This window comes from Lynx rufus, unplaced genomic scaffold (genome assembly GCF_022079265.1).
Source record: "Lynx rufus isolate CCGP_SWC_20201006 ecotype Redwood Valley unplaced genomic scaffold, mLynRuf1.p SCAF_1, whole genome shotgun sequence".
Classification (NCBI taxonomy): Eukaryota; Metazoa; Chordata; class Mammalia; order Carnivora; family Felidae; genus Lynx; species Lynx rufus.
The window spans coordinates 10,406,682-10,419,458 of record NW_025814823.1 but is presented as its reverse complement, the minus strand read 5'-3'; the positions used below and the strand labels follow the sequence as shown (position 1 = coordinate 10,419,458).

Below are 12,777 nucleotides of genomic sequence, written 5' to 3'. Positions count from 1 at the left end.
TAAATGTCACAGGAGGTTATAAAGGAGCGCAAAGACTTTCATTCTCGTGGTAATGAAAAAAAAAATCCAAATAAAATTAAAATCACAATAACCTATGGCATTGTTGCAGAGATGGGGGGTATGAAGCGCAGATGAACTCATTTCTAGAGAGAGGAATCCTTCCCAGACAGGTGGCAAGCTGGGGGGCAGGAGGCGGGGAGAAAAGACCAGCTAGAGACATTAGCCCCAAGTCAGTGGCCTCAGCAGCACCCACGGAGGCTGTGGACCCGGATAACTGAAGGTGATTAAAACGAGGCCTAATCCCAGACCAGCCTGACTCCTGTTGAAATCTGAACGACTGTCTCCTAGTCTTAGATGCCAAAGGTAGGGAAGGGCTCGCGCTCTTGGGGAAGAATAAAAGCCAGAGAAGCGCGTGAAGGCCTCTGAGCAGGAGGGCACCAGGATCAGCTGTGGTTGTAGAAAGGTCTCTGTGGCTACAGGGTGGTCGACAGCAAGGAGTGGAGGAGATGGGGAGCCATGGCAGCAGCACGCACGTGAGAGATGGTGTGACCTAGATCAGAACTGGGGAGGTGGAGACAGAAGTGATATTTAGGAGACAGAACTGACACGACTTGGTGACCGGGTCGGCTGCAAAGTCCTGGGGAACGAGGAAGAGAAAGGGCAAAGCAGACTCAGAGGTCTCTGGGGCAGGAACTCACACATGCCATGTCTTCCCTGAGGGAACACCACTGGGAAAACACTAAAGCAGGGGCCAGGGTCAGAGGCAAGGTCAGGATGGCAGTGCTGGGTCTCATGCCCTGGGAATCACGCCAGTGGACAGGGCCTCCAGTGGGTGGATGTAGGAATTGGGAGGTCTGGGGAGAGTTGCAGGCTGGGGATAGAGCTTCGGGTGTTTTCAGCACAGCCACGGGGGTGGATAAGATCACCAAGGAGAATACAGAGTGAGAAGAGGACACCAGAAAAGATGCCCGGAGAACACAGCCACTGAAGGAACAGGAAGAAGGAACTGAGAAGGAATGATCAGAAAGGCAGGAATACACAACGACAGGACACTGTTCTGGAAAGCAAGAGAAAGGAGCATTTCAAGGAGTAAGCAGTCACCTTTGTCAAAGTCGGCTAAGAGGTCAAACAAGAGGAAGATCGAGAGTCCGCCCCTGGATTTGGCTATGTGGATGCTGCCAGAAACCTCGGCAAGACAGCTGAGGTGGGAAGCCAAGCGTGGCGGTCACATGGAAGTGGGAGCTGGAGAACAGAGATTGTGAATCCTGGGTTCTTACGATGACTTGAAGGGGAGAAGAGGGAGGGTGCGGTGGCAGGAAGGAGTTTTAAGATGGCAAAACTGGAGGTGGTAGGAAGTCCACAGTAAGAAGGTAGAAGCTGAACACGTAAGAGTTAACAGTGCCGTCTTGGTGGTGACAGTGCCCGCCATGGGCCTGGGAAGGGGAGCGGTGACACCCATGCAGTGTACATGCCAGTCTGGCACTGCCCTGTGAGCTCCTGTAGGGAAGGAACTGTGGCTTCCGTTTGCATCCCCAGTGCCTATCCACCAGGCTTGTGGAGTGAATGAGCAACCAGCTGGAGCAACGAAAGGCCACACTGGCTAGGTGAGGTCAAGTGCCATTTCAGGCTTCAAGGGCCAGTCTCAGAGATAGCAGTGAAATCCAACAGGCAAAGAAGGAAACCAAATAGTGTTCTTGGCCATCACTTCTGTGTTAAAAGCATGTTAGCCCATAGGTGCCACAAAATATAGAAACCCATATGCAAATAATAAGACCCCGTTCAAAGGCAGAAAGTTCCGACTCAAGGGATACCATACCCTGATTCTTCATTGGCTTCACCACCTCACCCAGAAAACTAAATGCATTACTCTAAAGCTGCAAATAGCTTGAGCCTTTTTTTCTTTTTTAATTAAGAAGTCAATAGTCGTTGGCCTTTACCCTTTGGCGTCTTTTCCAAGGCCTACCTGGACCCCCATCTCCTGTTGCTAATGACCTCAGGTGGAAGCATGCCACTGCCCAACAAAGGTCAGTACTCCTGCCCAGGCCCAGTAGATGGTCTTTATCACAAGGCAGGTTGAGCAGTGGCTGGGGCCATTTTTTCCATCTTGAATCCATTCAACATAATACCATCTCCTCCAGTATTGCACAGTCCTAATACCCAAGCTGCCGCCCCTTATGCTCGTGACTCTCAGAGCTTTATAAACCAGTGCCAAGAATGTTGCCAAGCACATAGTGGACATTCAACAAATACCTGTTGAATGAATTTAAATCACTGTATTTCATAACGAGTTCAGATTCTGCCGAAATCAATCGATAGCAAAAACTGTGGAAATAATAGACTAACTGCTCAAGTGACGTAGCCATATAAATCAAATCAGAATCGTCCCCTATAAGAGATCCGGCATAGGCAGATGCTTCATTTAAAAACACTGACTTTGGGGGCACCTGGGTGGCTCAGTCAGTTGAGCATCCGACTCTTGGTTTCGGCTCAGGTCATGACGTCACAGTTTGTGAATTCGAGCCCCACGTCAGTGCCTTGGGATTTCTCTCTCCCTGTCCCTGTCCCTCCCTGGCTTGCTCTCTCTCATTCTCTCTCTCAAAAAATAAATAAACATGAAAAATGTTAACTTTTCACTGTCATTTAAAATCTATAAATCTGACACAAATATCACTTAACTGCTTAAGTGATATTCTATACTACTCTTTTCCTAAATGTGATTTATTAGCAATAGATCATTTAAAAGTCTGGTGACTTGTTTTCTGGAATAAAATCTATATCCAAATTTCTTTCTCATTAAAACAAGCAAAGCTAATTGTCTACCTAGAGGCAATCATTCCTCTAGGGAAATTTCTACCAAGTCCCTCGACATCCATTTATATTTCTCCAAGGGGTAAAATATTCTTTGTGGTGAACCGTTTTCGTATTTAGAAAATTTCATGTTTACTTTCCTATTACAGTCACAGCTACCATTTACAGAGCACTTATGTATCAGGATTGGTCCCGCTGCCACACGCCCAGCCCTGGATCACAGAAACAAAAGTGAGTGCTGAGAGTATTTGCAGAAAGCTCTGTTCATAGTTACCCTCCTCCTCCCGTGACGTAGCTGTAGCCTCCAGTGCCCAGGCCGTAGCCGTAACGCTCTCCCAGAAACAGCGGTTCGCTGGAGTCGTAACAGCTAAGCAAGTGCTGAAGCCTGGAGATGCTAAGATTCCAAAGAGAACATAAGCAATAATTACTTAACTCAAATGGGTTTCCACGGTAAAAAGTTGACGATTCTCACATCCCACCGGTCACGTTATATACTACTGTACGGAAATCGCTTAGATATGAAATTCAAGTGATTTACGGAAGAAATTCACTTAAAAAGAAGAAGAAAAAAATGGACACTGTAGATCCCTGGAAACAGAAGAGAAACTAAAAAACAAGGGGCTTACTCCCCGGTTTTAATAAGCCCCTGCCAGAACATGGCTGCCTCCACTGGGTGGGTAGGGTGGCAGGTTAACGAAGTTGAGGTGGCCAGTGTACTGTTTAGCTCATGTCTACCAGTCCTGTTTCCCGGTGAGCGTGAACTGTCACATCTCTTCAGATGTACTTGGCGTAGGAGCGCTGACAACACTGACTCCATCTTGGCCCTCCATCTTGTCCTCGCCTCTGGCGCACTGAATGAGCCACTTTAGATAATAGCAGAGAGCCTCTGCCCAGGTGGTGCCACTTTAGATGGCTACCCTGTGAGGGCACCCCCATGCCCCTAGCTCCATAAAACCTGGAGAGTGGCAGAGAATAGCTGCATATTACCGTCCTGTCTGATAGACTGACCATCAGTAAGTTTCCCTGAATAAAACCGTAAACAGCTTGGAGTGGCTTGCTTCCTTTTTCAGCATTAAAGTGCCTTCTCAGTCTGGAGGATACATTACTGACCCTCCTCTGGCTTCTAACACTTGGTGTAGCGGACAGGAGACTGAAAATGAAACAAGCCAGGGAGGGGTAAAGGGGGCGATGTCAGGAGAAGCCCACAGTCCACTCGGGGAAAGCCTGTGGTCCCTTGGGGGAAATTCCAAGCTTGCTAGCCAGGAGATTCGGCCAGGTCTTGTGAGCGTTTCAGACCAGCGTGTGAGTACAGAAACGCCCTAACCAACACGAGTCTGAAATGGTGGTGAAGCAAAAGGGCCAAGAAGGGGTGGCAGCTTGGGTCTTAGGACTGTGGAGGAGATGGTATTATGCTGAATGGATTCGAGATGAAAACGTGGCCTCAGCCACTGCTGAACCTGCCTGGTGCTGAAAGATTATATACGGCAGGCGTGGTCGAGAACTGCAGGCACTTGGCTAATCTGACTGATTGGATAAATGCTAGCATTAAGAAAACCTGGCCTAACAAGGAGGCTGTTCCCTCCCTTCTGTTGCAGCAGACCTCTGTGGAAGAACTAGGGATGAAGTGTGCTATTTACACGCAGCATTTTGGTGGCCCAAATGAAGCATGACTTTCCTCTTGTATGAATGACCGTATCTCAGCCCCAGGAGCATGGTATGGGACTTTAGAGGTTGTTCTTGCCCCTGTGGCTAAATGGCCCATTGCTACGGTAGCTACTATGGTGGCAGACTTAAGTGAAATTCAGAGAATCCCTTATGAGGGAAATAGATTGAAAAAGAGGGAAAAACGATCCCACTGATGAGAAAATGGCAGAAAGGGGGCCTATCAAGATTTGTAAACAACGGTAGCAATACCGAATATTATCTGGGACCCCAAGAGAAAATATAGACAAACAACCCAAGTTGGCCTTGCTGAGCCTCCAGAAGGCATCGCCTGATGGAAAGCAGTTTACTTCCTTGAAGGCAGGCTAAAAAAGCTGGGTGTGTTGCCCAGTGCCCCTCTGCTAATGGAAAAATTTCGGGGTGGACACAGACTATTCCTAGAAACTAAGGGTTAGGCCAGCGTTTCCCTCTAGTGCATGCAAGAGTGGACAACTGGAGGCCCCATTATTAACTATTTATTTGTCTTTCACTAACCATCAGACTGTGCTAGCTCTAATATTCACTGGCTAAACGCACATTTATCTATGGAAATGCCTCAAAATTTGGGGGGGGGGAGAAATAAAGGCAAAAATGGTAGTAAAATAACTAGGCCTTGGGGGTATTAGTGGTGTTAGTGGTGAATTGGATGTAACTTCACATCCAGAAGGGTTTGGCTGGGGCTTGTGGTAACAATAAAATGGGAAATCAATTACAGTTATTTGCATAAGTTCAATAACAATATGTTCTTATAACAGGACACCATTGGAAACCTTGATTACCAAGGCTTTGACTGGAATGTCACATTGGAAAGAGACACGTATAGACTCAAATATGGCCAAACAGCCCTAAGGAACTAAGGTTGACGTTATAGAGCCAAGGAAATTCCTTGGAAAAAAATGGCCTGCTACCTTGCTTACAGGTTCCTGAGAGCCCTACCGTGCAAGTCAGGAAGGTCACTCGGGGACCTCAAGAAGAGAGGAATTAATTCAAATTAAAGGTATTGCAGGTGGGTCTGATGGCAAGTATTTGACTTGGCTTCTGGCCTCCAAAGGCTGTAAAAGGCTCAAACTGAAATTTCCTATGAGAAGTTCCAGAAAAGCAGACTTAAAAGAACCCAAATGGCCCATCACCATTCTTGTTGCACGCATGTAAATATTTAGGCCAAGTTTGTTAAAAGTGGACTTGTTTTACAAACAACTTAGTCTTAATTTGACTACCTTTGATAGAAATGAGGGTGATTTTAGAAAAAAATCTTTCAGTAACACACTTTTATGGGTGTTAAGATTCTATTTCTGGTTGAATGTTTATTGTTTACCTATAAAACCAGGGGCTAGATCCCGAATTCTTCTGGCTTCCGTGCATATATGGCTCACTTACTACCTGACTGCTTGCGCTCTACAAACCTGACTTTGAAATCACATTGGCAGGACCACCTCCTGAAAAGAGACCACTGTTTAACTGAATGGACCTAACTGACCTTGTTATAAAATGTAGAATGAGATGCTAAGACTATATACAAGACTTCCAAAACAGTGGTTACAAAGGATGGGAGCTCAGCTGAGCTCTAGGGAATATCTGCAGTGGGATGTAATGGCAACTTAATTCGTGAAATCCTGCTCTACACCCTTTTCCAGCAGGAAGCAGCTAGAGGGGTTGTTACCCCTACCCCTCAAGAATGGGGAATGGTTCAGGGCGCCTGGGTGCCCCAGTGGGTTAAGCATCTGACTCTTGACTTTGGCTCAGGCCATGATCTCATGGTTCACGGGATGGAGCCCTGAGTCAGGCTCTGCGCTGACAGCATAGAGCCTGCTTAGGAGTCTTTCTGTCTCTCTCTGCCCCCTCCCCCCCCCCTTGCATGTGCACTCTCTCTCTCTCTTAAATACACATTAAAAAAAAAAAAAAAAAGAATGAGGAATGGTGAAAAACCAGGGGTGGTACTGGTTCAACTCACGTTGCTATTTATACTGCTGCTGTGACAGGGGGTACAAGTCCCTTCCTGACATCTGGCTCTAAGGCCATTGTCAAAGAATGGCGGGCAAAGATGGCACGGGCTAAAAAGATGCCAGAGGTGGAATGTGGGGGTGCTAACAACATTGACTCCATCTGTGGGACGCCATCTTGCACAGGTGGCACCACTTTGGATAACTGGCGGCAGATGGTGCCACTTAAGATAACTACCCATGACCTCCCCACCACGCCCCTCACTCCATAAGAGCTGGGGGAAGGTCCAGAGAAAGGCTGGGAGTAGGGGCGGAGATTAGGAGCATATTACCGCCTGGATCTTCTGTCCGTTGGCCCACCCGACTGCCTGTCGGTAAGTTACCCTGAAGAAAACAGTGCGAACGGTATAGAACAGCTTTGCTTCATGTTTCGGTATTAATGTACCTTCCTGGTTTGGAGGATACATTATAAACCTCCGCCCCTTTCTAACACTTAGTACTTTTTAAATTTCAATGGCCCCCAAACAGAATTTTCGAGATACAAATGAGGTCCATGTCAGACGCGTGGCTGGCAGGTGGGCAAATGGATTTTGTTAGACGTTCCAGGAAACCTTTCAATTACGGTGCACAACCACGCATCTGTTTCCCCCGAGTAAGGCCACATAAATTGTCTTTTTACGTCTACTTATGTATATACCTTCTGGCACCTCTATTTCTTTGTCCTATGTCAACAAGATAGCTTTAAAAGGGCAGTGAGAATATCCAGGAGCTGGTCAGAGAAATGCCGGTAGCTAGAGCTGCCACGAGGGTGAAGAAAAAGATATCATAGGAAAATAAAACCTAGAAGTAACCTTTCAAAGGTGAGACAAAGGCTAATATTAAGAAGGGCTAGTTTTCCCATGTTTTAAGAACTTGTACCGTTTACAAACGCCTTGTAAAGTCCTTCCACTATTTGTTCTAAACTAGAGCTTTCTGGGTCACACACCACCAAATCCTAGGTTCTCTCGTGATATTAATCAGTGTTCCCCCAAAAAAGATGTTCCGTGATCAGTTTTGGATTAAAATTTTTTAATTAGCTAAGTAAATTCCAATGTTTCTCAAGCCTGATGAGCATCGCGTATCTCCAAGAGGGAGATAGGATATCAAGTACTTCTCTACGTTATTAATCATAAATTCTTACAAAGAAGTATTAACATCTAGAACACTAGTGTTCTAGGATTTCATTTTTCTTCTTTTGGGGGACAGGTGGGGTCTTAAGAAACCCAAGTGGAGATGCACAAAGTGGAAAGAAGGACATCGCTTCAATCCACACTCGTGCATCTTAAACAAATACCCCAGCCAATAAACCTAAAGCTGAAAGCGAAAAAAAACAATTCAATGTATGAAAAAATTGCCTTAAAATGTGGTGCTAAGAGTTGACAAGTTTGCTGATCATGTTTATATGTGTCTGCAGGTCAAGGTCTCTGACAATACTGACGGCTTCTGAGTGGCCAGAAAATGTTATCCTTAAAACTATCCTGTTTGGGGCACACAAGGTAAACATTCTGGGCACCCAGTTTGGAATCCATCCTTAGGAAATCAGCGAATAACTCTGCGGAGAAAGGTAAGTAAATATGCAGATACCTAGTAAGACGCCATTTGGTTATAGAGAATTTCTTCTTATAGCTCTCTAAGGAAACTGTGGCCTTTGGCTGGTAAAAGTTTGTGTTTAAAAAAAACAAAACACCAACAAAAAAACAAACAAAACTTCAAAGACCTCTAGGGCAAATTTATATCTACTTCTTGACCTAAGAAGAAATGTATTTCTCTTTCTCCTGCATATCATAAAAATACCAATTCAGTCCACAAATTGTAATTTCTTTGGTTAAAATAACTGGGATTTAACATCTCATCTGGGTTTCTTATTACCTCAACCCTTTCCCTACTCACAATATCATTCTAAAGCTGAAGAATCATAAACGGAGTCTGACAACCCTCATATACTTTATTTTGCTAAAAACTGTAAATGTGGATCAAACAGACAGATATCTAATTCTATCCAAATGGATTGGCTATTAATCCAGGAAAGGAACTTTATTCACAATCTGTTACCATTTCAGGCAATTCTGAGGCACAGAAATGAAGAAAAATAGTACAGCAACACTTTAGATTACGTGCTATCAAATTTATATGAACACAGTGCTGCATATAGACTTTAACAGCATAATACTGATTCTGCATATACTGGACACACAATACTACCAAAGTTTCAGGTGTACAACTTAGTGATTTGACAAGTTTATACATCACGTTATGCTCACCCCAAGTATAGCTACCATCTGTCCCATTACATTGCTGTTAACATTTACTGTATTCCTCATGCTCTGTTTTTCATTCCCATGACTGACTCATTCCATAACTGGAGGTCTGTATCTCCCCTACCCTTCACACATTTTGCCCAGCGCCCCACTCCCCTCCTCTCTGGAAACCATCAGTTCTCTGTATTTATAGTTCTGATTCTACTTTTTATTTTTTTGCATTATGCTTATTAGTGGAATCATAAGTCAGCCTGAGAAAGACGAATACCTTATTTCACTTAATACCCTCTAGGTCCACCCATGTTGTCCAAATTGCAAGATAGATCTTTGAGTAATATTCCACTATAGATATATACACCATATGTTTATCCATTTACCTATCGATGGACACTTGGGTTGCTTCCATGTCGGGGCTTTTGTAAATAATACTGTAATAAACATAGGGGTGCATATATCTTTTCAAATTAGCGTTTTCCTTTTCCCCGCATAAATACCCAATAATAGAATTATCAGATCATATGGTATTACTATTTTTAAATTTTTTTTTCAACGTTTTTTTTATTTTATTTTTGGGACAGAGAGAGACAGAGCATGAACGGGGGAGGGGCAGAGAGAGAGGGAGACACAGAATCGGAAACAGGCTCCAGGCTCCGAGCCATCAGCCCAGAGCCTGACGCGGGGCTCGAACTCACGGACCGCGAGATCGTGACCTGGCTGAAGTCGGACGCTTAACCGACTGCGCCACCCAGGCGCCCCTACTATTTTTAACTTTGTGAGGAACCTCCATACTGTTTTCCACAGTGGCTGTACCAGTTTGCATTTGCACCAGCAGGGCAAAAGGGTTCCTTTTTCTCTACATCTTTGTCAACACTTGTTTCTTGTTTGATTTTAGCCATTCTGACAGTTGTGCAATGATATCTCATTGTGGTTTTTATTTGAAGTGCCTTCAAAATTATTGATATTGGGCATCTTTTCATGTGTCTGTTGGCCACCTGTAGGTCGTCTTTGGAGAAATATCTATTCAGGTCCTCTGCCCATTTTTTTTTTAATTTTTTAATGTTTTTATTTATATTTGAGAGAGAGAGAGAGAGAGCAAGTAAGGGAGGGACAGAGAGAGCTGCAGACAGAATCCAAAGCAGGCTCCAGGCTCCGAGCTGTCAGCACAGAGCCCAACACAGGGCTAGGACACACAAGCTGTGAGATCATGACCTGAGCTGAAGTCGGATGCTTAACCGACTGAGCCACCCAGGCACTCCTCCTCTGCCCATTTTTTAACTGGATTTTTTTTTTTTTTTTTTTTTTTGGTGTTGAGTTGTAGGAGTTCTTTATATATTTTGGATATTAACCCCTTATTCGATATCATTTCCAAATATCTTCTCCTCCCATTAAGTAGGTTGTCTTTTTTCACCTCTTTGGTTAAGTTTATTCGTAGGTGTTTTATTTTTTTTGGTACAATTGTAAACGCTATGTTCTTAATTTCTGTGACTTTGTTGTTAGTGTATAGAAACACTACCGATTTCTGGGCATAAATTTTGAATCTTGCAACTTTAGTGAATTAATTTATTACCTCTAGTAGTTTTTTGGTGGAATCTTTAAGATTTTCAAGTATAGTATCATGTCATCTACAAATAGTGACAGTTAAACTTCTTCTTTACCAGTATGAATGCCTCTTATTTCTTGTTAGACTACCACGGCTAGGACTTCTAGTACTATGTTGAATATAGTGGTGAGAGAAGACCTCATTTTTTTTGAGTAGACTCCATGCCCAGTGTGGAACCCAATGCAGAGTTTGAACTCATGACTTGAGATCAAGAGTCAAATGCTTAGCTGACTGAGCCACCCAGACACCCCATCTTTTTTCCAATCATAGGGGAAAAGCTCCGTTCTTCATCGAGGATGATCTTGGCTATCAGTTTTTCACATACGGACTTTATTATGTTTGATTTAGTGGGAACACAACACTTTTGTTGAGAGTTTTTATCCTAAATGGACGTTGAATCTTGTCAAGTGCTTTTTACACATCTATTGAGATGATCATATGATTTTTTTATGCTTCATTTTGTTAGCTGCTATCCGATTTTTTGGAAGCCAGATAATATTCCACTCAAACCTATTATGGCTTTTATTTTTTAACATTTTATTTGGAAAAACTTCAAGATTACAGAAGAATTCCAAGGGTAGTACAGTGGAAAGAACTCTTTTATATATCCTTTACCTAAATTAGCCAGTTGTTAGCTCTACCCCATTTGCTTTATCGTTCTCTCTCAATCTTTGTAGACAGATATTCATCTGTGTATATATACATGTATGCATGTGTGTATACATGTGCATTATGTGTGTACGTGTGTGTGTATAGATAGATTTTCTCTTTTCTAAAGTATTTGGGAGTAAACCTCATACATTATGTCCCTTTCCGCCTCAGAACATGAAATACATCATTGTGTATTTCCTTAAAATGGAAAAAAATAAGAGTTCAAAAACTTTAACATTCATTCAGTAAATTTCTTAAAAAGTTAAAACATATAGCTACTATATGTCCCAGGCATTCCACTCATAGGTATTTAGCCAAGATAAATAAACAGGTATCTATACAAAGATATGTACACAAAGGTTCACAGCTGCCTTAATTAGAATTCCAAACCTGAAAACAAATGCTTTCATCTAAGCTACCACCCATATTCCAAGGTTATCACTCGACCCGATGTTCATTGTGGCTCATTTTCCCTCCAGTACAGGATGAACCCCAGGATCCCTTATTGCATTTATCATATCCCTTTATTCCCCCTTCATCTATAAGTTATTCAGCTTCTCTTTGTCTTTCATGACACTGGTATTTTTAATAATAAATGCACCTCCCCTGTTTTTAACAGAATGATCCTCCTATTGGGTTTGTCTGGTGTTCCCTCATGACAAAGTCTAGCATATATGTTCCCAGTCACGGTATTATGTATGTGTGACACTGTGTCTGGCCCTTCTGTTCTTCACTGGTGATATTCCAGTCAAGTTGTTATCTCACTTCTCCACTGGACAGTTCCTTTTCCATTGCTATTTTTTTAACCCCAGTATAATTAATGTACAGTGTCCTATTAGTTTTAGGCATATGATATAGTGATGCAACAATCCTATACATTACTCGGTGCTTATCATCTGTTTCATCCATTCCCCCTCCCAATCCCACCAGTTTAGTTCTACCCAAACCACCAGTTTATATTCTAGATTTAAGAGTCTGGGGGTTTTGTCTATTTTTCTTCGTTCATTCTGTTTCTTAAATTCCACACAGGAGTGAAAGTATATGGTATCTGTCATTCTCTGATTTATTTCACTTCGCATTTTACCCTTTAGATCCATGCATGTTATTGCACATGGCAAGATTTCATTCTTTTTTATGGTTAATATTCCTGTGTGTGTGTGTGTGTGTGTGTGTGTACATACTACCTCTTTATCCATTCATTTATCAGTGGACACAATGGATACTGAGGTTGCTTTCATATTTGGGCTCTTGTAAATACTTTAAAGAAACAGGAGTGCACATATGTATTTGAAACAATGTTTTCATATTCTTTGGGTAAAAAACCCAGTAGTGGAATTACTCGATCATATAGCAATTCTATTTTTAATTTTTTAAGGAACCTCCACTGTGTTATCCACAAAAGCTGCACCAGTTTGCACTCCCACCAACAGTGTATGATTGTTCCTTTTTTTCTAAATCATCACCAATACTTGTTGCTTCTTGTATGTTGGATTCTAGCCATTCTGACACATATAAGGTAATAACTCACTGTGGTTTTGATTTGCATGTCTCTGATTAGTGACATTGAACACCTTTTCAACGTGTCTGCTGGCCATCTGTCTTCTTTGGAGAAATGTCTGTTCATGTCTTCTGCCCAGTTATTAACTGGATTATTTGTGGTTTTGGTTTTAAGTTGTAAAACTTCTCTATATATTTTGGATACTACGCCTTTTTAGATACATCATTTGCACATACCTTCCCCCATTCAGTAGGTTGTCTTTTCATTTTGTTGATTGTTCCT

General features: G+C 42.8%; 1 protein-coding gene across 1 annotated transcript in view; it reads right to left on the bottom strand.

Annotated features, from left to right (window-relative positions):
* B3GLCT (beta 3-glucosyltransferase) overlaps positions 1-12,777 on the bottom strand; it is a 119,205-nt gene that overhangs the window by 17,023 nt on the left and 89,405 nt on the right. The window contains exon 13 of the mRNA XM_047078539.1: positions 3,083-3,202. Within this exon, the coding sequence (XP_046934495.1) occupies positions 3,083-3,202 (120 nt within the window). The remainder of the gene's footprint in view (positions 1-3,082; positions 3,203-12,777) is intronic.